The sequence below is a fragment of the Sorex fumeus genome, unplaced genomic scaffold (genome assembly GCF_029834395.1).
Source record: "Sorex fumeus unplaced genomic scaffold, SorFum_2.1 ptg000082l, whole genome shotgun sequence".
Lineage (NCBI taxonomy): Eukaryota > Metazoa > Chordata > Mammalia > Eulipotyphla > Soricidae > Sorex > Sorex fumeus.
In genome coordinates, this window is record NW_026606139.1 from 2,905,433 (window position 1) to 2,930,378 (window position 24,946).

Genomic DNA, 24,946 nt, shown 5'->3' on the forward strand with positions numbered 1-24,946 from the left:
TCATCATGGCACAGATGAGGCTCCCAGGAGACATGCCCTATGTCATGACCAGGACCATGGAGGCAGGACTCAAAGCCAGATAGAATTGGCCTGCACGGGGGCTTGTGTCCTGGACACACAAATGCCAGGCAGTGCAGGGTTGGTGAGGGCACACAGCTGGGGACTCTGGGCCAGAGTGATAGTACAGTGAGTAGGACACTTGCCTTTCACATGACTGACCTGGGTTCGATTCCCAATACCAACACCCCATCTCGTCCCCCAAGTACCAGCAGGAGTGATCCCTGAGAGCAGAGCCAGAAGTAAGCCCTGAACACTGCTGGTTGTGACCCCAAAACAAAGAAACAAAAAACAGAAGCTGTTTGTGCTAGGCTGGGCACACCTGGCAATGCACAGGGTTTCTCCTGACTCTGCATTCAGGAATTACTCCTGGTGGTGCTCAGGGGACCATATGGAATGCTGGGAATTGAACCCAGGTCGGCTGCATGCAAGGCAAATGCCCAACCCGCTCTGCTATTGCTCCAGCCCCAGCAGGACCCCTTCAGCCTGTGTCAAGTACCTGACTACTAGGATCTTAAGGGGCTATTTCTACCTCTGGGCCCTAGTATTTTGTTTGGCGGGGGGCTATACCTGACACTGCTTAGGTATTACTCCTAGCTGGGCTCAGAGGATCATATGGGATGCTGGAGATTGAACTCAGGTCGGCCACGTGCAAGGTGAACGCTCTACCTGATATACTGTCGCTCCAGCCCTTCTGATCATCTCTGTTTTAAAAACTTTCCTCCCTCCCTTGCTTGTTGATGATGCTGATGAAAGGGGAGTCGGGAATGGGGTGCACACACTTGGCTACGATGCTCACTAGGGCAGCCTACATGCTGCAGTGCTCATCCCCTCTGCTGGATGCCCACCAAGTTTGCTATCCTTGCACACATGCTCACCAGGACTCAGACTTTTATTCAAGGCCCACAAGTGTGATGCTGAGTATCACAATACCTTTTGTGGTACACACATCACACACACACATACACACACACACAGATGCTGAAAATCACATTCAGTATCAGAGAGAAGACGTGCCTGGTACAAACAGTTTCAGCCATCTGGATCACACTTGGTGAATGTTGTACTTGGGAGATTTAAACTTGAATCCAGGTGCTTCCAAGGCAGTTGTCATAGCCTCTACACTTGGGGCCTTGGGACCCCAACAGCTGTCCTTGAGGTAATGCCCTTCAGTCCTCCACACGGACCCATCTGTGGCCCTCACACTTCGGCCTGGTACCCACACACTGACTATATACCTCGGCTGTGAATTTCCCACAGGGCCAGGAAGGAAGGTCCCAGACCTGAAGCCTCTATCCCAGGAAGGGATGGTCCCCAGGCCTGCCCAGCCCCTCCTTTGAGTCACCTGTTTCCCCTCCAAGCTGCAACCTGTTCTTGTGGTTTATGGTCCAGGAGTGGGAACCACTCTGCACCCATAAATCATCTGCCCCACCTGCTTTATCTCCTTGAGCTCTTGCTTCCTTCTCTTTGGTCCAAGCCCATGGATTTAACCCCATGCCCCTCTCCCTCCCTCACAGCTGAAAACGGTCTCCTTGGTTGGATATTTTCCAAGCCACTTACCCGAGTCCCAAGCCCGAAAGCTGCTGCCTATGACCTTGGACCAGTCAATCATCCTCTGTGCTTAATTTCCAGGTGGGATGTAGGACTGCTAAACCCTGTCACACAAAGGTGTGAAAAGTAAAGGAATAAGTATTTACATGGTATTCAGTAGGGCCTGTAAGTATGCCGTGTAGTCATCTCTGTCCTCCCTCTGGAAGCTTCAGTGCTCCCAGCTCATCACGTTTCTTACTGCTGACTCCAATAGCCCCTCCCAAATCCTAATCTGATTTGGCATCTCTCATTCTCTCATTAGCTATTAGCAGTGCTCGGGATCAAACCCAGGTCTCATGCGCACAAAACATGTGGTTTGTCATTGAGACACGTCCTTGTCTCCCATCTTACTCTTGTAAGACTTTCCTGACCTTTGCAACTGGATGCTGTCAGGAGATTCTGACTTTGAGCTTCACATAGGCAAAGAGTTTCGGGCCTGCGGGGACTAGCCTGGAGCAATGGGCCTGACAGCAAATCTGCTGGGGACCCAGAGAGGTCAGCAGCACTCCCTTAACCCTTACCCCCACTTGGACACAGGCTGGGAGAGTCTTGGCAGGGAAGAAAGGAACACTAGTAAGAGAGACATTGAGGAGTGTAAAAGGAAGAGGAGACAAGGATAGAGACTCTGGGGCTGGAGCGATAGCCCAGTGGGTAGGACGTTTGCCTTGCACGTGGCTGACCCGGGTTCGATTCCCAGCATCCCATATGGTCCCCCTGAGCACTTCCAGGAGTGATTCCTGAGTGCAGAGTCTGAAGTAACCCCTGTACATCTCCAGGTGTGATCCAAAAAGAATAGAGACTCAGTGGGGCTGGAGCGATAGAACAGTGGGGAGGGAAGTTGACTTGCACATGGCCGACTTGGGTTCAATCCCTGACATCACATATGGTCCCAACCTGAGCACCGCAAGGACTGATTCCTGAGTGCAGATCCCTGAACATGACCAATGTCACCCAACCAGCCAAATAATAATAATAATAATAAAATTAAGTGCATTCATCTCAAAGATTCATCAACAGAGTGTTGAAAGGAAAAAAAAAGACTTTAGACCCAGATTCCTGTCTCCCTGTCCCCAAAAAGGTAGGCAAAGAGTGGAGTCAGATAGTCTTGGTTCTACTCCCTTGGGAGCTAAAAGTGACTTTGGGGAAGTTTAATTCCCCTTCAGTTTCTTCATCTGTTTCTTCATCTGCAAAATGGGACATGTTGATGCCTGTGCATACACTGGTGGCTCATATATGAATGTTTAGTTAACACAAATTGCAACACAGTTGTCACAGATATGTTAATAATTACATCCACTTCACATGGTTACCATTAGTAGGATTAATGCTTAGAGCAAATGGGCACCCTGTGGAACAAGAGCTGATACTAGATTCTGGCCCTGAACTGACACTGAACAGGGGACTTCCACCCACAGCCAGTTTATTTGTTTTTGTTTTTGTTTGGGTCACATACTGAGATGCTCAGGAGTTACTCCTGGCTCTGCACTCAGGAATTACTCTTGGCATTGATCAGAGGACCAAACAGATCACTTGATCACTTGACTTCCCGTTAATCATCGATTTGCTTGAGCGGGCACCAGTGACGTCTCCATTTGTCCCTGTCGCGTGCTAGTGTAGCCCAATGGCGTCTGTTCATTCTAGGAACACGTAGAGCCTCAAACCGGTCGTTCAGGGTCTTGACGAAGAAGTCTGACCATCTGGTAGGTGGGTGGCAACGTGGTCTTTTGACGTCCCGTGGAATCCAATCGGTAATGGCTCTAGTCCAGCGGTTGTCTCCAAATCTCATTACGTGTCCAGCCCATCTGATTTTTGATGTCTTGGCAAATGAGACAGCGTCCCTGATTCTTGACCATCGATGGAGGTCGAAACTCTGGATTCTTTCTCTCATTTGAGTGAAACGTGATATTCCAAGCATAGCTCTTTAGATTCCTCTTTGGGAGACCCGAATAGTGTTCTCATCCTGTTTTCGTAGGGCCCAGGTCTCTGAGGCATATGTTAATGCAGGAAGAACAGTGGAATCAAAGAGATGTGCCCGGAGCCGGAGGTTCTTCGTCTTCTTAGCTATTTCATCGATGTTCTTGAAGGCGTTCCAAGCCGCTCTCTTCCTCCTGCGCAGCTCGGGTGCCAGGTCATTTGTCATGTTGACTTCTCGACCCAGGTACACATAGCTGTTGCATTCGGAGATGGTCGTTCCATTGAGAGCAAATGGGGCGTCAGGAACAAGGCTGTTTCTCATAAACATTGTCTTCGTAAGATTCAGCTGTAGTCCTACCTTTCCACACTCACGGTCAAAGTCGGCCAGCATTTGTGCTGCTTGGCTGATGTTTGGTGTTATTAAAACAATGTCATCAGCAAAGCGGAGGTGGTGTAGTTGCCGACCATCTATCTTCACTCCCATTCCTTCCCATTCCAGTCGTCGCATGATGTTCTCGAGGGTGGCACTGAAGAGTTTCGGTGAAATGGTATCACCCTGCCGAACCCCTCTCTTGACATCAATGATCACTTCTTTGTAGAATGGTGAGATCCTGGTAGTGAATCCGCAATACAGCTCACGGAGGATCCTGATGTATTGGGCTTGAATGCCCCGATTGGCTAGGGCTTCAATGACCGCTTCTGTCTCAACAGAATCAAAGGCCTTCTTTAAATCAATGAACGTTAAACAGAGCGGCATCTTGAACTCCCAAGAAACCTCAATGAGCTTGGTTATCGTGTGGATATGGTCAATCATGCTGAATCCTTTTTGAAAACCGACTTGCTCGCATGGTTGTCCCTCATCAGTGTTTCCGCAGGATGGATATGTTGTTCCCAACATCCTTCCTTCCAAAATGCGACACACCATTTCATCGGTAAAGAAACGAACAGCACCTGGCCCAGACAAGGTCAGACCCGAACACCTGAAGAACCTGCCGTCAGTACTCATCAATACGCTGGCTCGGCTCTTCACACACTACTTGTTTGAATGCAAGGTTCTGTCCCAAGGGAAAATCAGCAGGACCGTACTACTGTTCAAGAAGGGAGACATCCACGACATTGGCAACTATCGCCCGATCTGCCTATTGTCTACAAGTTGTTCACTCGAGTCATCCTAAATAGGATTGGCAGAACACTAGATGAAGGACAAAATAGATGCTGGGAATTAAACCCGGGTCTGCCACATACAAGGTCAACACCCTACTGGCTGTACTATCATTCCATCCAGCCTCCCACAGACAGTTTAAAAATAATGATTTCCAGAGCTGGAGAGATTGCACAGCTGTAAGATGCTTGCCTTGCACACAGCTGACTGTAGTTCAACCCATGGCACAACATACAGTCCCCAAGTCCTGCCAGATATGCTCCCTGAGCACAGAGCCAGAAGTAAGCCCTGAACATTGAAATGTGGTCCCAAAACAAAACAAAACAAAAATGGTGATTACCTCAAGCAGTCTTTGGGGATCTCTTTGATGTCTTGTGCAGCCTTTTCAATTTGCATCTGAAACAATCCACGCCATCTTCTCTCATAAGAGATCAGCGGTTCCTTTCCATTTTCCCTATAAAAGTGACATATTGGGACCGGAAAGCAAGTCCAGCAGGTAAGTCACTTGCCTTGTATGCAGCCGACCATGGGTTCCATCCTGAGCACCCAACATGGTCTCCTTGCCAGGAGTGACCCCTGAATGCAGAGCTTGGAGTAGGCCCTGAGCACAGTCAGCTGTGGCCCCCAAACCAAAATAAATAAATAAAATGATATGTAAGTCTAACTTATAAGCCAAATGAATTACTCAGTTTTCCCTAGGTATCTTCCATGTATACATAAAAACCTACGTGATAATGATCTTATTTGTTTTTCTTTTGGTAATCTATGGCTTTGTTAAAGAGTAGTGCTAGGTGCATGTGCTGCCTGAGCCCACGTGCTGCTTGTGCCCATGTGGCTGAGTGTGTAAACTCACACAAAAGGGGCACGGCACACAGCGGCGGTGGCTCTATCTCTCCCGCCACCCGTGTTCGGTAGTCTCACCCTTCTCCCACTCCGGGGACGTCGATGTCGATGGTCAGGTGGAGGAAGAAAACGAGGGCCAGGCTGGTTGGTCTTAGTCGCAGTTTATTCCGATCCTCTCTCCATTTACACCAGTCTCCCTTCTCTGCCTCTGCTCCGCTTCTTCCTCCCCCATGCTACTTCATTCTCCTTCTCCATCCCCCTTCATCCTCCTTCTCTGGAGTCTGGGTTCTGATCCCTCTTTCTCTTCCTTCTGATTCCCTTCTCATCCTTCTCATCCCCCAGCCCACTCTTACAATCTAGTTAAATCCCAAAGCATGAGGGATTGGGGTAATAATTACACATAGGTGTGGTCACAATCAATAGGGGTAGAACTCTTAGCCTCAGGGAAAGCCGCTCCTAGGACAGATCCTTTCTCAGCAGGACGACCCATCCTAGAACGGAATCCCATGGGTGTGTCTCTCCTCTCCTTGTCCAACAAGCATATAAGAATATATAATATAAATCATTTTGTATGGATACAGTAAGAAATATCTTAAACTTATAGAATTGTTCCCCTAGGGCCATCTCGATCTCAGACTACAGTGCTCAGGCCAGATAGTCTTTCCCACCCCTAGCAGGATCCTACTCTTGTCGTTACCTTTGGATCATGACAGAATTTGTCTATGATCAAACTCTTAATTTATAGTTAAGAATCATGGCACTTTGGTCTGGCTCATTTTGATGCCAGGGTAGCTCACCACTTGCCCTGGGTCCATTCAGTCCCTCATCGGTACCCTGCTTTTGGGGTGTTAGGAACTAAGGGCAACTGAGGCTTAAGTCGAGAAAGCAGATGCCTGGGAGTGAATAATATTCAAAGCCAATCAAATCCTAAGTTACAAAGCATAATGTTAACGGTCTTCCTGTATCTATACAAAAAGGATATTGCCTTAAAGTAAACTGTTCATAAGGCATAAGGAGAGGAGAAAGGCAATATTTCACTCATACATATAAAATCATAGATTTCTGGGAATTTGACCTTACAAACTGGGCTGAGATCTCCAAGCCTACTCGGATCGGGTCTGAGCATCCTCCACCCAGATCCTCCAAATTCCAGTAGGCGGGGGTCACACCCACTAACTGGCCCCCTAGCGCCGTGTAATCCCATCAACGGCCAAGACTCAGAGACTATAAAATCCAGATCCCGGACGAGAAGAGTGCAGTCTCTGCCCCCGCGCCTGGGTGTTCCTTCCCGGAGTCCCTTGGAGGGGAGCGGGTTGAGCTTTCCTCCCTGCCCCGACCAGGGCTACGGCAGCCGAAGACCTCCAGGACCAGCCACCACCATGCTGAGACCACTCTCCGCACACCTGAAGGTACTGGCAGAGGGACAAAGCCACGCGGGTTCCGGGGCCGAGACCTCCAAGCCTACTCGATTTGGAGTCGAGCATCTTCCACCCAGATCCTCCAAATTCCAGTAGTCGGGGGTCACACCCACTAACTGGCCCCCTGGCGCCATGTAATCCCATCAACGGCCAAGACTCAGAGACTATAAAACCCAGCTCCCGAAAGCACGCAGCCGCATTTGCGGCCGCGCAACATCTTATCATCTCACTCCTACTTTGGACAAACTGGCAGGCTACCGAATGTAACCTGCCCACATGGCAGAGTCTGGCAAACTCCCCGTGGCGTACCCAATATGCCAAATACCAGTAACAATGATGGGTCTCATTCTCCTAACTCTGAAAGAGCCTTCAATATGGCACTTTTTAAAAAAAAATTTCAGAACTAGGACTCAGGAGACGTTACTGGGGCCTGCTCGAGGCAATCGACGAATAACAGGATGGCTGTGATTGTGATTGTGACCTTACACATTAACAGAGTCTGATTAAGGGGAAAGCTGATTAACTGGGGGGGGGGGAGGAGAGCATAGGGAAGACTGTTTACAGATAAACACAATGGAATGGAAGAGCCTCAGGAGCACTGTGATGGGTGTAACCAGATAAATCTAAGCTCCTTGTGGAAGAAGGACAAAGCAATGTTATCCTACAGCTGAGCACATGTGATACCTGAGCATATGTGTTGCCCACGTCTCCCCTCTTGAGATGTGTAGATTTTTTTTTTTTGGCTTTTTGGGTCACACCCAGAGATGCACAGGGTTACTCCTGGCTCATGCACTCAGGAATTACTCCTGGTGGTGCTCGAGGGACTGTATGGGATGCTAGGAATCGAACCCAGGGCAGCCGTGTGCAAGGGAAATACCCTACCCTCTGTGCTATTGCTTCAGACCTGCAATGTGTATTTTCATGCTTTCATATCTAATGTTCGGATGTGTGCAGGGGCTCTCTCTGTCTCTGGAGAAGCCTGTATTCTCTCTTGAGCATGTGACTCTCTCACTTTCTCTCCCTCCTTCCTAAAACCCTCCTAATAACATCTGTTTTACTTTTTTTTTTTAAAAAAAAGAAGGAAAAAAAAAGTGTAGTGCCAGAGAGGCTGGAGAGACAGTACAGTAGGTAAGGCATTTATTTTGATCATGGCAAACCTGGTTTGATCGCCATACCCTATATGGTCCCCTAAGAAATGCCAGGAGTTATTCCCAGTGCAAAAATAGGAGTAACCCCTGAGCATTGCCAGGTGTGGCCCCAAAACAAAACAAAACAAAACAAAAATGACAGTCTTCTGCAGCAGAGAGACACTCAATAGGCTGAAGCTTTGTATGCAGGAACCCCATGTTCAATGTCAGCATTGTGTGGATACCCAAGCACGGTCGGGAACTCCTGCACACTGTGGAGTAAGCACTCTCAACCTTAATAATAAGAAGAGGGATCCAAAGGAATCAATCTAGTCAACATCTTGCTCTTCAGTTTTTAGCTTCAAGAACTGTGAGAAAAGACATTTATTTTTTTCTTTTTACCACACTCGGTAGTTCTTAGGGCTTACTCTTGGTTTGACACTCAGGAATCACTCCTGGTGGATTCAGGGGAGACTATTTGGGGTGTCTGGAACTATTTGGGCTGTGTGCAAGACAAGCGCACTAGCCACTGTACTATCACTCCAGTCTGTAAGTAATTTTTTTTTCTTTTTCTTGGGTCACACCCAGCGATGCTCAGGGGTTACTCCTGGCTCATGCACTCAGGAATGACTCCTGGCGGTGCTCGGGGCACCATATGGGATGCTGGGAATCGAATCCGGGTTGGCCGCGTGCAAGGCAAACGCCCTACCCACTGTGCTATTGCTCCAGCCCCTGTAAAAGAAATTTTTGATGCTTCTATCTGACAGACCTGCAGCAATTGCCTTTTTGCTGCCAGTTCTTGCGACAGAAGCAAGAAAAAAGTGTCCTCATGTTTTCTGATTATGGCATCCCAGATTGGATGGGAGGATAAAGGAGAGAAACAAGGAATGTGGAACTCAGCAGGCTGGAGCACATGCTCTGTACGCGGAAGACCTGGGGTCCATTCCTGAAGCCACACTGGGACTAACCCTCAAGCACTGAGCCCACAGTATCTCCGAGAACTGCCAAGTGTGACCAAAAGAAAAAAAGCAAACATAGCAGAATAATGCAGAGGGGCATTTTGTTTTCTTTTTCAGATGGAAGACCACAGCATAAAATATGTCTTTTGTTTTGTTTGGGGTCACCCCCAGCAGAATTCAGGGGCTACAACTCTTAGTTCTGTTCTTAGGCATTGCTGAGGGCAGGCTTGGAGGACTGTGCCGTACTGGGGATCAAGCCTGGGACTCCTGCATGCAAAACTTGCTCTCTAGTCTTTCGAGTTACTTCTCCAGCCCCTTAAATCAGCCTTTTATGGACTCAGGGCCGTTCCCCCTGTGGATTTTTCCTTTTGGTCCCACCAATGCCAAATTTCTTGGAAAACTGTTGGCTTGAACAGATTGAGACTGAACTCCTAAGACTGAAGTTCTCGGGGCTGGAGAGATAGCACAGCCGGCAAGGCGTTTGCCTTGCATGCGACAGACCCAGGTTCGATTCCCAGCATCCCATCTGGTCCCCTGAGCACTGCCAGGAGTAACTCCTGAGTGCAGAGCCAGGAGTAACCCCTGTGCATCACCAGGTGTGACCCAAAAAGCAAAAAACAAAAACAAAAGCAAAAAAACCAAGACTGAAGTTCTCTTTGCAGGTTGGAGGCCCGGGTTCAATCCCTGGCACCACATGGTCCCCTAAACACACCAGAAGTGACCCCTGAGCACCAACTCCCCCGTCTCTCACTGACCCTCATTCAATTCTGCTCTGGTATTTCTTTTCTTCTCTGTTGGCTTGTGTGTATGTGGGCCACGCTTGGAAATTCTCAGGAGTCACTCCTGGCTCTGTATTCAGGAATTACTCCTAGCATTGCTCAAGGGACTATATGAGGTGGCAGGGATTGAACCAAGGTTGGCTGTGTACAAGGCAAGCGTCTACCTACTGTACTGCTCCAATCTCAAACTGTTTAGATTGAGATTAGATTCTCCCTTCAATGTTTGTCCTTCCTTCCTGCTAATCAGAGCAAGATTAGAGATGTAAGCCCTCTGGTCCTGTTGAGGGACTCATGTTGAGGGCTGAGGAAAGGGAGATGAGAGAAAAACCATGAAGACTGAGAAGATGCAGAAGCAACAATCCTGGCAGAAAATCTGGGAAAGACACAGATTAAAGCATGACAGAGAAAAGTGGATTTTTGTTTTATTTTCAGGGAGAACCACACCCAGCTATTCTCAGGATTTATTTCTGTCTCTGTGTTAAAAGATCACTCTTGGCAGTTTCAGGGGACCACATGGGGTGCTGGGGATCAAACCCTAGTTGGGTGTATACAAGGCAAGGTCCTTACTCGTTGTGATCTCTCTCTGGCCTCCTATTTTTTTGGGGGGGGATCTGTTTTTGACTAGCCGAAAATTTAAAAAAAAAAACATGTATTTTCTGTTTTGATTCTTCTCGTTATGACTCTGTACTCAGGGATTTCTTCAGGAAGTGAACCATATACAGGGTATTGAAGATTCAGACAGGGTCCATGGAGTATAAGGCAAGATTTTTTTTTGGGGGGGGGGCTTTTTGGGTCACACATGGTGATGCTCAGGTGTTACTCCTGGCATTGCTCAGAGGCCCATGGGATGCCGGGGATTGAAGCCATGTTGGCCGTGTGCAAAGCAAGTGCCCTACCTGCTGTACTATCATCACTCCAGCCCCTAAGGCAAGTTTTTAATCCCTGTGTACTATCTGATACAGAGGGAGATAAATTTCAGAGATGTTTGGGAGATAAAATTGATTTGGGTTGTCAATAAAGATTTGTTGACTTTCTTGGCTACCCTTTCTAAAGTAGCTCTTTGGTTACTCTTCCGTTTACTTCCTTTGTAGCACTTTTCACAGTCTGCAATTACCTTGTTTATATTTTTGCTTATTGTCTGTTTCCATGAAGCAGAACGTAAACTCCACCAGGGCTGTGACCCTGACCCGTCTTTTAAGCCGGTGCTTGGTACTCAGTAAACGCTTTCAGTAACAAATCTTTCAGAATTGATTGTATGGTTTAATAATTGATTTGGGGCCTAGACAAGACCTAGATTTACTGCTAAGGATGTGGAAGCGGGCAGCCTCAGATGTGGCCTAGCTCCCAGTGTCAGCCACATACGGACTGGACTGTTGGTTAGATTCCCCAAACCTAGCCGGGCAGCAGCCCCCCATCCCCTCCCCTCGCCAGCAAGCGAGGCGTGGGAACGTGCAGTCTCTCCAAAGCCCTGAAGGGGGAAGCACTGCACTTGGGCCTGGGGACGCAGGCCGAGAGCACAGGAAGGAGAGTCCAGGGAAGCTTTGGGCGCCGACCCTGTCTCGACACTGCGGCTGGACCGCCAGTGTCAACTATTCGCTGGGAGAGGCCCCCGGAGGCCCAGCTTCCACAGGGACTGCAGCATAAACCCCAGAAGATGAGGAATAAAAGAGATGTCACCTGAGTAGGTGACATTCCTACTTTGACAAACTGGCAGGCTCCCGAATGTAGCCTGCCCCCACACGGCAGAGTCTGGCAAACTCCCCGTGGCGTCCCCAATATGCCAAGTACCAGTAACAATGATGGGTCTCATTCTCCTAAAGAGCCTTGAATATAATCTCAGGGCTAGGATGAAGGAGACGTTACTGGGGCCTGCTCGAGGCAATCGAGGAATAACAGGATGATCTGTGATCTGATCTGTGATCGCCTGAGTAGCGACTGCGTGTGCGTGCGAGCGTGCGTGCATGCGTGTGTGTGTGTCGAGGGGTTCCGAAGCCCAGGCGCCAGCATCCCAGTCAAAGCATCCCCCCTGCGGTCTGCGCGGCCAGACTGCGTCTTTAAGGCGCGGACAGGGGGCGGGGCCCCGCGGGGAGGGGCGGGGCCTGCGGTGACGTCGTGCCCGCCGAGGGGCGTGTCCGCCCGCTGATTGGCCGCCGGGAGGGGCGGGGTCTCGGTGACGGGCCGCCGGGCGGGGGGGGCGGGGGGCAGGCGTTCATTGATAAAAACGCCGCGGTCCGGGGCGCGGGCGCAGCGTAGCGAGTCCTGGCAGCGCCACGCGCGCCGGCCCGGGCGGAACGGAGACCGAGCGCCGGGCGGGCGCTGCGACGCCCCGCCGCCTGCATGGAGCCCGCCGCCCGCTTCCTGTCCCCGCGGCCGTGCCCGCGTGCCGCCGCCCCGCCCGCCCCTCCCGCCGGGCCCGGGCCGCCGCCCCAGGGTGCCGGGCCGGGACCCGAGCGCGGCGAGATGCTGGCGGGGCCGCCGCCGCCGCCGCCGCCCGCGCCCGACCCCGCGCGTCTCATCACGGACCCGCGCAGCGGCCGGACCTACTTCAAAGGTCGTCTGCTGGGCAAGGTAGGAAGGGGACCCCCGGGGGTCCCGCCGCCGGCCTCCTCCCGGGCGCCGGGAGGGCCGGGCAAGGGGCGCTGGTGGTGCGCGGCGCCCGGACTCCTGCGGAGCGGGGCCGGAGCGCTCCCCTCCCCTCCGGGGTGGGGACATCGACCAGAGCCCCCTTGCCTGACGCCCCCTCCTCGCAGGGAGGCTTCGCCCGCTGCTACGAGGCCACCGACACGGAGACTGGCAGCGCCTACGCCGTCAAAGTCATCTCGCAGAGCCGCATCACCAAGCCGCATCAGCGGGAGAAGGTGCCTCCCGGGGGCCCGGGCTCCGGGGATGCGGGGTGGGCTGGGGACGGTGACACGGGAGCCCGTGACAGATGACGGCCCGGTGCCCCCCGCCCCCGCCCCTCCGTCCTCATACCCGCCTCCCCGCAGATTCTGAACGAGATCGAGCTGCACCGCGACCTGCAGCACCGCCACATCGTGCGATTCTCGCATCACTTCGAGGATGCGGACAACATCTACATTTTCCTGGAGCTCTGCAGCCGAAAGGTGAGGGAGGGGCGGAGGCGCGGGAGCTGGAGCTGGAGCCGGCCCGGGGCTGGCTTTCTCAGATCCTGGGGAGGCCTGGGCCGGCCGGGCCAGGCCGCACAGGGGCTGAGGCTGTGGCTCCCCGCAGTCCCTGGCCCACATCTGGAAGGCTCGGCACACCTTGCTAGAGCCAGAGGTGCGGTACTACCTGCGGCAGATCCTTTCCGGACTCAAGTACCTGCACCAGCGTGGCATCCTGCACAGGGACCTCAAGCTGGGTGAGCCTCGGTGCCTGCAGCACCGTTTGGGGGTGTAACAGGCAGAGGGAGGGCGGGCAGGGGATGGGGGTGTGGGAGGCAGAGAGAAAGCAGTTTGACACAGCTCCCTCCCGCCTCCCCCACCCAGGCAATTTTTTTATCACCGAGAACATGGAACTGAAGATGGGAGATTTTGGACTGGCGACCCGGTTGGAACCCCCGGAGCATAGGAAGAAGTGAGTGTTTCGGGGTGGGGGGTGGGGGTGGCCACAGTCTGTGTGACACAGATGATGTGTATGACAGAATGTGTGGGAGGGCATGACTGCCGCCTCCTGTGTGCCTGTGATAGATGGGATGGCATGAGGCTGTGTGTGTGTGTGTGTGTGTGTGTGTGTGTGTGTGTCTAATAGATGGGGAAGGCATGAAGGTTGGGGGTGTGTGTATGTGCACTGTAATAGACAGGGAAGGCATGACGGTTTTGTGTGTGTGTGTGTGTGTGTGTGTGTGTAGGTGGCTAGGTAGTCTTGCTGGCCCTCTGTGGGGACAGGGGTGGGCAACAGAAGCAGTGTGTTTGAGGCTGACAGTGGGAGTGGCAGAGCGTGAGGCCCCATGTCAGTAAGATGTGCGAGGTGTGAGTGACACAGCATGTGTGGCAGATGAGGTTTTGGGGAGATGCGGCAGCTGGTGTTGCCATGTGTGTGGCACCAACCAGGGGAGGTGACAGTCTGTTTGGAAGTCTGGCAGGCAGAGGCGGGGATCCAGGGTGCACTGACCCCCGGAGGAGAGTGCGGGGAGGGGTCGGGCCTCTCTCTAGGCCTTGAGCAGCTGAGCAGCTGGGTCGGAGGGGAAGGGGGGGGGCGGAGACTCAGCTGCCAGCCCAGCGTCTATTGTCTTAGGACAAGCTGGAGTTCTCAGGCCTTTGGTGACAGGCAGCTGCTTTGTCTGAACTCACAGTGGGGGTAGGGATGGGGCTAGCAAGACTGGGTCTGGACCTGCCCCTGGCCCCTCCCCCTCCCCCGCCTCGGCAGGACCATCTGTGGTACCCCCAACTATGTGGCTCCGGAAGTGCTGCAGAGACAAGGCCATGGCCCCGAGGCAGATGTGTGGTCCCTGGGATGCGTCATGTGAGTCCCAGCATCCTCTGCGTGGATGGGTGGGTCCCTCGGGGGGTGACCCTTCCACTCCTGACTCCTGCTTCGGCCTCCAGGTACACGCTGCTCTGTGGGAGCCCCCCGTTTGAGACCGTTGACCTGAAGGAGACGTACCGCTGCATCAAGCAGGTGCACTACACACTGCCCGCCAGCCTCTCACTGCCTGCCCGGCAGCTCCTGGCCTCCATCCTTCGCGCCTCGCCCCAAGACCGCCCCTCGATCGACCAGATCCTGCGCCATGACTTCTTCACCAAGGTCTGTGACTCCCCTGACGTCCCGCCTGTGTATCCCTGTGCGGGTGAACGGGGCAGCAAGAAGTCTTGGCTCACGTGGCTCCCTCCTCAGGGCTACACCCCCGACCGGCTCCCTGTCAGCAGCTGCGTGACGGTTCCAGACCTGATGCCCCTTAACCCAGCTAAGATTCTGTTTGTCAAAGTTACCAAGAGCCTCTTTGGCAGGAAGAAGAACAAGAGTGAGTCTGGGGTATCATTTCAGGGTACAGAGTGTCAGGGGCCTGGCTGCACTGTACGGGGCGTGGGCCCGGGCACCTGTGAACCCCTGGGAGAGTGGGTGTGAGTGACATGGGCACTTGGATTTCTCATCTTTATTATTCCTGTGGGGAGCAGAAACCAAGGCATTTGATAAAGGATTTTGGGCGTTTGCCTTGCGTGCAGCCAGCCCGGCCGAGCCGGGTTCGATTCCTCCGCTCCTCTTGGAGAGCCTGGCAAGCTACTGAGAGTATTCAATATGCCAAACACAGTAACAAGAAATCTCACAATGGAGACGTTACTGGGCCCGCTCGAGCAAATCGATGAACAACGGGAGGACAGTGGACAGTGTGGGGAGCAGAAGCTGGGCCGCATGCTGAGGGCTGTTCTGCCCCCCAACTCCCCTCTGCCCGCCCCCTCCCCCTCAGATAAGAACCCACCCGAGGAGCGGGACGAGATCTCCTGCTTGGTGAATGGCCTCACACGGGCGTCCATCAGCCAGCAGGATGCCAGGCCTGAGGTGAGCGCTCACGTGGGCAGGGCTTCCCTGACTCACCCCACCCCAGCAGCTGCGGGAAGCAGGGATGAAAGAGACTGGTGAAGCATCTAGCCTCGTGGTTGTCTAATTGGCTGGTGTCTCATTAGCCAGGCGGGCTGACCTGAGGTGCCCCGGGAGGGCCCCGCACTCCAGGCCTGGGATTTCAGGGCCCTTCTCACTCCTTCCTTGTACCCACCCTCCAGGCGCCCGCGGCTTCGGGCCCCGCGCCTCCCAGCCTGGTAGAGACCGCGCCCGAGGACAGCTCCCCCCGGGGGACGCTGGCGAGCAGTGGCGATGGTGAGCCTCACAAGGAGGGGTGCTGGACCACCGTAGGGCCGAGCCCACACGGCCTGCGCTGGGGGGAATCCGGGCCCAATTCCCAGTGTCCTGTTCCTTTCAGGGTTTGAGGAAGGCCTGACGGTGGCCACGGTGGTGGAGTCTGCCCTCTGCGCTCTGAGGAACTGCCTGGCCTTCATGCCCCCAGGTAAAGCTGACGTCTTGCATCTGGGAACGCCGTGGGCGGGCACTGGCTCAGAGGTCAGCTCCTCACCCTCCCTCTCCCATGCCAGCCGAACAGAACCCCGCTCCCTTGGCACAGCCAGAGCCGCTGGTGTGGGTCAGCAAGTGGGTTGACTACTCCAACAAGTTTGGCTTCGGCTATCAGCTGTCCAGCCGCCGAGTGGCCGTGCTTTTCAACAACGGCACGCACATGGCGCTGTCGGCCAACAGGAAGTAAGTCGGTGGGTGAGAGGGCACCTGGGCTCCTGTGGTCTCGTCCGTGCCCGGCGCCCTCTGACCGCCGCCTTGCCCACTCCAGGACCGTGCACTACAACCCCACCAGTACGAAGCATTTCTCCTTCTCTGTGGGAGCTGTGCCCCGGGCCCTGCAGCCGCAGCTGAGCGTCCTGCGGTATTTTGCCTCCTACATGGAGCAGCGCCTCATGAAGGTGCGTGGACTGGGGGGGACCGGAGTGGGGACACAGAAGCATCTGATCCCTTCCGAGTCACCTTGTTCGGGGAGGGAGGGAGGGCTCATGGCTAGCGGGCTCAGCGCTCGAGGCGGAATGGTGGAGACGCACAAGGACAGTCCTGACCCTCGGACAAATGACCCGCCCCTCCCTCCCTCCCTCCCTCCCTCCCTCCCGCAGGGTGGAGATCTGCCCAGTGTGGAAGAAGTGGAGGCACCGGTGCCCCCGCTCCTGCTGCAGTGGGTCAAGACCGATCAGGCGCTGCTCATGCTGTTCAGTGACGGCACCGTCCAGGTAGGACGTGGTGGCATTGTGGGGAAGGTCTTGGGAAGAACCTGGAGCCTGCGTCCTGAGGGCCGCTTCCCTCCCTGGCACAGGTGAACTTCTACGGGGACCACACCAAGCTGATCCTCAGTGGCTGGGAGCCCCTCCTCGTGACTTTCGTGGCCCGAAATCGCAGCGCTTGTACTTACCTCGCCTCCCACCTCCGGCTGCTGGGCTGCTCCCCGGACCTTCGCCAGCGTCTCCGCTATGCTCTGCGGCTGCTACGGGACCGCTGCCCGGCCTAACCCCAGTCCGCAGAACCCGCTGGCCTCTGGCTGGAAGACTCTCGTGACTCTCCCTGTCCCTTCGGTGCATCCCTGGGGCCTTGGGCCGCATCCCCCAGGGAAACAGGGACCAGCTTTACTGGGGTTGGAGGCGGCGGTCTGTCCCCTCGGCGCCGCTCGGCCCTACTCCAAGCCTGAGCCTTAGCCCCCAGCTCGGGGGCGCTATTTATGGACCACTTTTATTTATTGACAGACATTTATTATTTATTGGGATGTGAGCCCCAGGAAGGGCCTCCTCCTGGGATAATAAACCGGTTTTTTTGCAGAAGCCGAAGGCCTGCTCACTCGCAGTAGAGCCCGTGCACGGTGGCCACGGCGAAGAGTGTGGGGTTTGTGAAGGAGGCGGAGGCCAGCCCATCGCTCGCTGGGTCCCAGAGCGCGCGGCTGACCACATGCACGCCCTGGCCGGCCCGCGGCCCCAGCACCACGCTGCACACCAGCTTGTAGCGCGGTGGGCTGAGCTCCCGCAGGCGCACCCGCACCTGCTCGCACAGCTCGCGGGCCAGGACCCCCGCCTCGGTCCCCGAGTAGCAGGCGTCACGCAGCCCCCAGGCCAGGGCCGCTTCCAGGGCGCGCTGGGCGCGGGCAGCGTCCCAGCGCTCCCCCGGCGCCGGCTCCATGCGGTACGACGGTGCCACCCGGCGCACGGGTGCCAGGGGCAGCCCCGAGAAGCTGATCCTTGAGCTGAGCGGAGGCACCGGACCCAGGGATGGTCGCCGACCTCCTGCTCCTGGGCCTGGCCCGGCCAGCGAGTTGCGGCGGGAAAAGGAGGCCGCTGCGCCCAGCACGGAGCCTCGGCGGGAGGCCGGGCCAGGGCCAGCAGGCCGGGCTCCGTCGGTGCTCTGCAGGTGGCCCGGGGGCCGTGCCCCCGACCGTTTGAGCCCTGGGTCTTTGGAAGCCTCCTCCTCCTCCTGGCGTCCTGGGGGCCTGCCAGCCATGGACCTGCGACTGGAAGACCCACACTTGACCAGTAGGGCGCCACTGGCCATCTTAGCACATCACCCCCTTCCTCTTGAGAAGGGTTTTGCCCCGCTCACCGTCTTCTTACCTGTGTTTGGGGGACAGGTGAATCAGACAGACTGGGATCAGGCGCCTTCTCAGAAGGTGAAGGGCTGTTAGCATATAAGGGAAGAGATCCTGATTAGGCCATCATCTCCAGGGCCGTGCCCACTTGCGAACTTTCTCCTGGCACCATAAAATCCGTTATTGTGAGCTCTAGAAACTCCCAGGGCAGGCCGTGCCGCTCGGCGGTAGAGCATTTGTCTCGCATGAGCGAGCCAGGCCTTGGGTTTAATCCCTGGCACCGCAAAATTAGGAATTAATAAACACTTCTGTTTCTCCCCACCTGGCTTCAGCAGAAGAGGGAGGCCTCTGCCCTGAGTCGGACAGTGCGTCTCTATCTCCTTCCTGCCAGGAAACAGACTCAGAGCCTGCAACCCTGTGGGTACTGAACCCAGTCATCTTCCCTTCTACCTACTTCCTGGGTGGTTGGCACAAATTTTCCCCACAACTGGCTGAGGCTGGTGACTCACGAAGCTTCTTCCACCCCTGGCTTTTGGCCTCCGGCTGTACCTCCAGAATCAGGGGATCAGCTTCTTCTCCCGAAACTCCCCGAGGCCCCTGAGTCATTGTCGGCCTTTGGCCTCCCAGCACTCTCCAAGGCTCTGGCCTGGCCTGCCTGACTGGTAGGTGGGAAGTTCAGGCCCCTTGCCTGTGTTGTGGGGTTGCCATGGGTTGCTAGGCAAGCTCTCCTCCCTCCTCCCCGTCCGTCCATTCAGTCCTGCTCTGCGTTTGAACGCGTGCTGAGTGAAGGGTGCCTGGGGTGACGGCACAGTGGTAAAGGGGGACTCTCGTCCAGAAAGGGGTCCCCTGCCCACCCAGCCACCAGCCGTTCCTTCCCTGTAAAGACTGGCCCTTCCTCCAGTGAGCAAATTGCAGAGGCCCTGGGCATGGGAAGACTTTGAGATCGTGGGGGCAGCTGCTCGGGAATTAGGGTCCAGCCCACAGGAAGGAGCACACGTCATGGCTCTATCTTCTCCTCATCAGTCTCAACAAGGACAAACATTTCCGCTCCCTGAGCAGACTAGGTGGGGCTTGGATGACTTCCTCAGCTCTGGGCAGTGTGGAGGGGAAGGGTGGAAGGACACCCCTACTTGGGGGGTGGGGGGGGCGGCGGTGCAGATCTGATGCAATATTCACGGCCAGGCCAACCCAATCCAGCTTCCTGACCCCAGTGTCCTGGAACTTGTCCCCAGCATGCCACACCCTGTGTGCCCAGATTGTCCCCTCCCCCAGGGAGCTTGCATTGCAGGAATGCCAGAGGCCATGACACCCCTTCAGACTCTGACACCTTCTCATCTGACTTCCATCTGGGGGACGGTCAGCTCCCAGACACCTGGGCTTTGGGCCCTGGAAACCGTCCCTGGGGGTGAAGACTTCCTGCTGAAAGGAAGTTCCCAGGCTTGGCTCGCCCAAGCCCCCCTGTGTGCCTATGGGGGGGTGGACCAGGAGGGGCAGGAGTAAACCGTGAAGCCGGGGCATGTAGGAACCAAGGTGCTGAGACCCTCTGCACCGCTTGGGGCTTCTTTGGGAGCCCGAGCTTTCCCCAGGCCTGTGGGGGATAGGCGGGGCCTCCTCAAGGCCTCTCTGCAGTTTCCGTGGAAACCCACAGGCTCCCCACCCGGGTGTTGCCTGGGCAGGCTCCCAGCTGGGGCTCAGCAGCTGCCAGCCACCAGCCTCTCGTCCCGGCCAGCTCCGAGTCAGCCTCTCGCCCCCTCCTCCAGCCTGTCCTCCTTCTCTCATCCCCACTCCAGCCTCCTCCGCTGGTTTCTGATGTTTCGGTAGCACTTGGACCTCTTCTGCCGCATCCCTAAAACTTGACTCTCCGGCAAATGGGCCTCTGAAGCTCCTGCTCCTCCCTCTCAGGCCTTTCCCAGTCTCCTTCCCTGCTCCAGGGCCCGGCCAGGCCTCCTGCTTCTTCACACCTACCGACAGACAGACCTTCTGGGCTGTTCCACTTGTTCCCCCAGCCCACCTGCCCATGGAGACCTCGGGATTGGCCGTGCATGGAGAGGCTGCACCTTTCTCAGCAGCGCTCAGAAGCCTTATCAACAACCCCCTCTACAGGTGAGGGGGCGGGCCTGGGTTTCCCCTGGCTTCTTCCCCAGCGTCCTATGACTCTGAGGAAGCCCAGGGTACTGGGTGGGGGAGTTTGGGCTCAAACCTCCTGACCTTGGGGAAGTCAAGTGGAGAGCGGGGGCCACCCACCCTCAGTGTCCATGATATCCTATGGCCCGAGGCAGGACAGAGGACTGAGGACAGAGGACATACAGGTAGGCTTGTGTCTGGGGCTCCGGACGGAAAACAGCCCCGTGCCCACTGGATCCTGAGAGCGAGGATGGAGCTCTTTGGGGGAGGCAGAGGAACAGATGACCCCGTTTCGAGACCTGGGGATTCACAAGAGGAACAAAGCTCGAATGATTGAGTCAGAGTCTCAGACAGGAAGCAGCCAAGGGGGTAGCCTGCTCACGATGCTGGTGCTATCTGAAACCAGACAGAGGAGGGGGCAGGGCTGCCAGGGCACCAGAATGCAGCTTCCTGGCCCTCTGCTAGGAGTTGGGCTTCTCCCCCAGGGGTCCTGCCTCTCAGACTCTTGCCTTTGGTAGCCGGTCCACCTGGACATGACACCCCAGGTCCTGCACCTGGCACTAGGAGGTTCCGAATAGTTCAGGCTTCGTCTCCTGCCTCCTACTCCCTACCTTGTTCTGAGGCCCAGAAACTGGGGTCGGAAGTTCTCATGAAAATGGAAAATGTGGTCTGGCTTCAAGATAAAGCATCCTGCACCCACTCCAATCTGGAGGATGCTGGAAAAAGCTGAGTTGGCAGTCTGTGGATGAGCCCAAAGATCTTTCCTTCCCCCAAGACTCGGACCCTGGGGCAGAGGATAGATGGGCCAGAGGGTAGATGGGATCAGCTAGTTTTGGCCCTGGTGCCTTTCCCAGCAATCAGGCAGGGCGGCCTCCTCCTAGACTGGAGGATTTGAGATAACTATCCCATTTCCCTGTGAGAAACCTGAGATTTGGGTAGGAATTCATTGGCCTAACCACTGCGGAGCTGGGCAGAGCTGGGACTAGAATTTAGACCCTGGTATCACTCAGATCTTGAGTTGGAAGGACTAGGCCTGGTCTCTCTCTCTCTCTCTCTCTCTCTCTCTCTCTCTCTCTCTCTCTCTCTCTTTCTCTCTCTCTCTCTCTGTATCTGTGTCCTTCTGTCTCAGTCTCTCTCTCTTTTTTGATGGGGGGACGCACCCAGCAATGCTCCGGGGTCACCCCTGGCTCTGCACTAAGGGATCCTGGTAGTGCTCAGGGGAACATCTGGGGTTGGATCAAATGCAAAGCAAGCACCCTACTTGTTGTGGTATATCTCCAGCCCCAAGACCGGGTCTCTTTTAAGACAGATAAGGCCCGCAGCAGGCCAAGGTGGACCGTTTCTGGCACACTCCACTCTGGCCTCTTCTCTCCTCACTTTCTGTCTCTTGTGCAGTGATGTCCGGTTTGTGGTTGGTCAGGAACGGCAGGAAGTGTTTGCCCACCGGTGCCTACTGGCCTGTAGATGCAACTTCTTCCAGCGACTTCTGGATACCAGGGTCCCTAGCCCCCTGGTGCTGAGCACTGTGCCAGCTGAGGCCTTCCTAGCAGTGCTGGAGTTTCTCTATACTAACAGTGTCCAGCTGCACCGCAACTCTGTGAGCCCACTGGGCAGGGCCGGGGTGGGAGAGGTGGGGGTGGACTGAGGGGCAGGGGAAACTCCCTTCCACTCCCCCCAACACCCACTCTATAGGTGCTGGAGGTGCTGACTGCTGCTGTGGAATATGGACTGGAGGAGCTTCGAGAGGTGGGTTTGCTGCCAGCCTGTCGCATTTCCCTGGCCTCTGTGCGCCTGGCTCGCATCCTATCTGGCATGGAGGCACCTGTGGAGATGCTGGGAAGTCTGGGTGGCTCTCTGGACTGTAAACGTCCTTTGCCTGTGTTCTATATGCACCGGGGAGTGGACAGAGTGGGGCTGGTGCCAGACACACAGGCCAGGCCAGCCTCTTCTTCAAAGAGAGGGATTAAGTGGTTTAAGAGGTATGACAGGGGGCCAGAGAAACAGTGTAACGTGTAGCCGACTGGATTTTATCCCCAGTATCACATGTAATACCGTGAGCCCCACCGAGAATAATCCCTGGGTGGTTGGCGAGACAGTATAGCAGATAGGGATCTCACCTTGAACGTGGTCAACCTGGGTTCAATTCCCAGCATCCCATATGGCCCCCAAGCACCGCCAGGAGTGATTTCTGAGTGCAGGGCCAGGGAAGTTCTCTGAGCACCACCGACTGTGACCCTCCAACCTCCAAAAAAGAGAAAGCTCTGAGTGCAGAATCAGGAGTCAGCCCTAAGTATAGTCAGGGTATAGGATAGCCATACACCAAACCCCTCCCCCCAAGTACGGCAGATATGACAGATGGAACTGAGACTATCTATAGTGTCTCAAGAGTCCTGCCACCAGAGAGAGGAGATAAAGACTTCCTGGAAGAGGAAACATTTGCGCTGAATCAGTTAGAACTGGGAGGAAGAGGAACTGGCATTCTAGTGACGAGTAGGTCACTGGCATTCTAGTGATGAAGTAGGCTTCCTATGACTGTGAGAGGAGAAATGAGGCTGAAGGTCTCTCTGGATCACCAGGCATGGGATTCCTAGGGACTTGTCATGCTCACTGCTTCTGGGCTGGGGCAGGAGCAGAGCGCCCCCCCCACCCCCACCCCATGTCCCTTTCTGTTCCAGCTGTGCCTGGAGTTTGTGGGGAAGGTGCTGGACGTGGAGCTGGTGTGTGAGGCCTTGCAGGTGGGAGCTTCTGGACAGAGTTCCCGGGTGTGGGTTATGTGGCTTCAGCCTCCAACGTGACTCTGCCTCATTCTGCTCTCAGGTTGCTGTGACCTTTGGCCTGGGTCCCCTGCAGGGGCGTTGCATGGCTTTCATAGAGGCCCACAGCCAGGTACAGCCCTCAAAATCCATGCCCTAACCCCCGCCTTCCCGTCCACCCTTTTTTTTGGTTTTTTTTTTTTGCATTTTGGGTCACACCCAGCGATGCTCAGGGGTATAATTCCTGGCTCTGCACTCGGGAATCACTCCTGGCGGTGCTTGGGGGACCCTATGGGGTGCCGGGGACTGAACCCAGGTCCACTCTTTGACCCTCTGGGGCCCTGGCCCGCAGGAGGTGCTCCGCACGCGGGGCTTCCTGGAGCTGTCGGCGCCCGCGCTGCTTCTGCTGCTGCGCAGCGACAGGCTCGGCGTGGACGAGCCTGAGCTGGTCCTGGCCGCGCGAAGCTGGGCGCGCGTGGGCGCGGTGAGTGGGGGGAGCCCCCGGGGGCTGGGTGGGCGCTCGGGCCGCGGGAACCCCGCATCCCGAGGGAGGCTGCACGTTCCCGCAGGCGGTGCTGGAGCGGCCTGTGGCCGAGGTGGCGGCGCCGGTGGTGCGGGAGCTGAGACTGGCCTTGCTGGCCCCGGCGGAGCTGAGCGCCCTGGAAGAGCAGAACCGGCGGGAGCCGCTCATCCCGGTGCGGACGGAGGGGACCGGTCGGAGGCCACCCAGTCGCTGGGTGGGGTGGGGTGGGGGAGGGGGTCGAGGGGAGGGAGGCGCCGCCGGGGGCACTGCGGGACTCGGTGCGGTCCTTCCCCGGCAGGTGGAGCAGATCGTGGAGGCGTGGAGATGCCACGCCCTGCGGAGAGGGGAGACGGCCCGGGGCGCGCGGTGCCGTCGCCGGAGGGGCACCCTGCCCCGAGAGCATCACCGCTTTCTGGACGCGCCTTTCAAGTGACTCCAGGCTGAGGCCACGCGGGAGGAACGCGAGACCCGCCCTGAACTACAACTCCCGGCATGCCTGGCCGGAAGGGACTCCGGACTTCCGCTCCCAAGATGCCCTGCGAGCGGGCGCCTGGACCGCCCCTTGCCTCCTGTGGGCGGGGCTAGTGGGCTGGGCGGAGTCACGAGGCCCCGGCCCGGGAGGATGCCCCCCAGGTGGCTCTGTTATCCACTCGTGGCGGACTCGTGCACTTGGTTTTTTTTTTGTTTTTTGGCTTTTTGGGTCACACCTGGCAATACTCAGGGGTTCCTCCTGGCTCTGCACTCAGGAATCACTCCTGGCGGTGCTCGGGGGACCCTATGGGATGCTGGGAATCGAACCCCGGTCGGTTGCATGCAAGGCAAATGCCCTACCCGCTGTGCTATCACTCCAGCCCCTCGTGCATGCTTGTTGACCCCCACACGTCTCTTCAGCTTAGCCCCCTCTTTAATTCCAGGCCGGGTTCCTGCAACCCTCTCCCCTGAACCTTAGGCTCACCCCCAAACCGCGCTGTCTCTTTCTTAGCCCGTAGCCGGCCTCCCGGTGGGTGACCCGCGTCGCCGCCTAGATCAGGGTGTTGGTCTTCGACCCAGTCATTCCCCACCCACGCTCCAGCTGGACCAGTTTAAGATCGTCAGTCCCCGGGGCCCGGGGAGGCGGCCCAAGAGAGGCGGCGCTTGCACGCAGCTGGCCCGGGCTCCGTCCGGCTCCCCATAGGGTCGGTCCCCTGAGCACAGAGCTAGGGGCAACCTCTGAGCACCGCAGGGTGTGACCCCCACAAAAAACTTAGCTTCCGGGGCTGAGCAGTAGCTAGGTTGCTACCGAGTGTGCTCCCGAAACAAAAACTTCCAAAAATGTCAGCCCTATACTCTATTCCTCAGCATTCCTCATTGATTTTTTTTTTTTTTTTTTTTTTTTTTAGTTTGTATTGGTGAATCAGAACTTACCAGTCATTTTGGCCCGATTTTTTTTTGCCATTTTTTTTAATTGAGATGCCAGGATTTGCAATGCTGTTAATTATATTTTTTATGCATACATCATCCTAAACACCACACCCATCAACAGAGAGCCCACCTACCCCCACCCAGTGTCTTCTGGGCACTTTCAGCCATGCACTCATGTAA

General features: G+C 55.8%; 3 protein-coding genes across 6 annotated transcripts; 2 read left to right on the forward strand and 1 right to left on the reverse strand.

Moving 5' to 3' along the window:
* The first annotated feature begins 12,073 nt into the window (after window positions 1–12,073).
* Window positions 12,074–17,203, forward strand: PLK3 (polo like kinase 3). Its single transcript, XM_056130910.1, has 15 exons — window positions 12,074–12,417; window positions 12,600–12,707; window positions 12,837–12,953; window positions 13,081–13,210; window positions 13,338–13,425; window positions 14,218–14,313; window positions 14,397–14,595; window positions 14,686–14,812; window positions 15,257–15,348; window positions 15,570–15,663; window positions 15,767–15,850; window positions 15,936–16,098; window positions 16,184–16,313; window positions 16,515–16,628; window positions 16,712–17,203. The coding sequence occupies exons 1-15, from the start codon at window positions 12,187–12,189 to the stop codon at window positions 16,901–16,903; spliced, it is 1,965 nt and encodes a 654-aa protein (XP_055986885.1). The 5' UTR covers window positions 12,074–12,186; the 3' UTR covers window positions 16,904–17,203.
* Window positions 17,106–18,562, reverse strand: DYNLT4 (dynein light chain Tctex-type 4). Of its 4 annotated transcripts, none has more exons than XM_056130946.1 (3): window positions 18,515–18,562; window positions 17,991–18,054; window positions 17,106–17,904 (listed from the first exon to the last, which is right to left on the reverse strand). In XM_056130946.1, exon 3 carries the CDS (start codon window positions 17,878–17,880, stop codon window positions 17,224–17,226), a length of 657 nt encoding a protein of 218 aa, XP_055986921.1. In that variant the 5' UTR covers window positions 17,881–17,904; window positions 17,991–18,054; window positions 18,515–18,562; the 3' UTR covers window positions 17,106–17,223. The 4 variants fall into 4 exon arrangements, with proteins under 4 accessions (XP_055986921.1, XP_055986922.1, XP_055986923.1 ...); XM_056130947.1 differs by having other exon boundaries at window positions 17,106–17,890; window positions 18,515–18,529; XM_056130948.1 differs by lacking the exon at window positions 18,515–18,562 and adding an exon at window positions 18,420–18,470 and having other exon boundaries at window positions 17,106–17,890.
* A 1,408-nt stretch (window positions 18,563–19,970) lies between these two features.
* On the forward strand, window positions 19,971–23,860 carry BTBD19 (BTB domain containing 19). The gene is made up of 8 exons (XM_056130938.1): window positions 19,971–20,068; window positions 21,485–21,686; window positions 21,782–21,835; window positions 22,765–22,824; window positions 22,907–22,975; window positions 23,195–23,326; window positions 23,412–23,537; window positions 23,664–23,860. Exons 1-8 carry the CDS (start codon window positions 19,983–19,985, stop codon window positions 23,796–23,798), a joined length of 864 nt encoding a protein of 287 aa, XP_055986913.1. The 5' UTR covers window positions 19,971–19,982; the 3' UTR covers window positions 23,799–23,860.
* The last annotated feature ends 1,086 nt before the right edge of the window (window positions 23,861–24,946 follow it).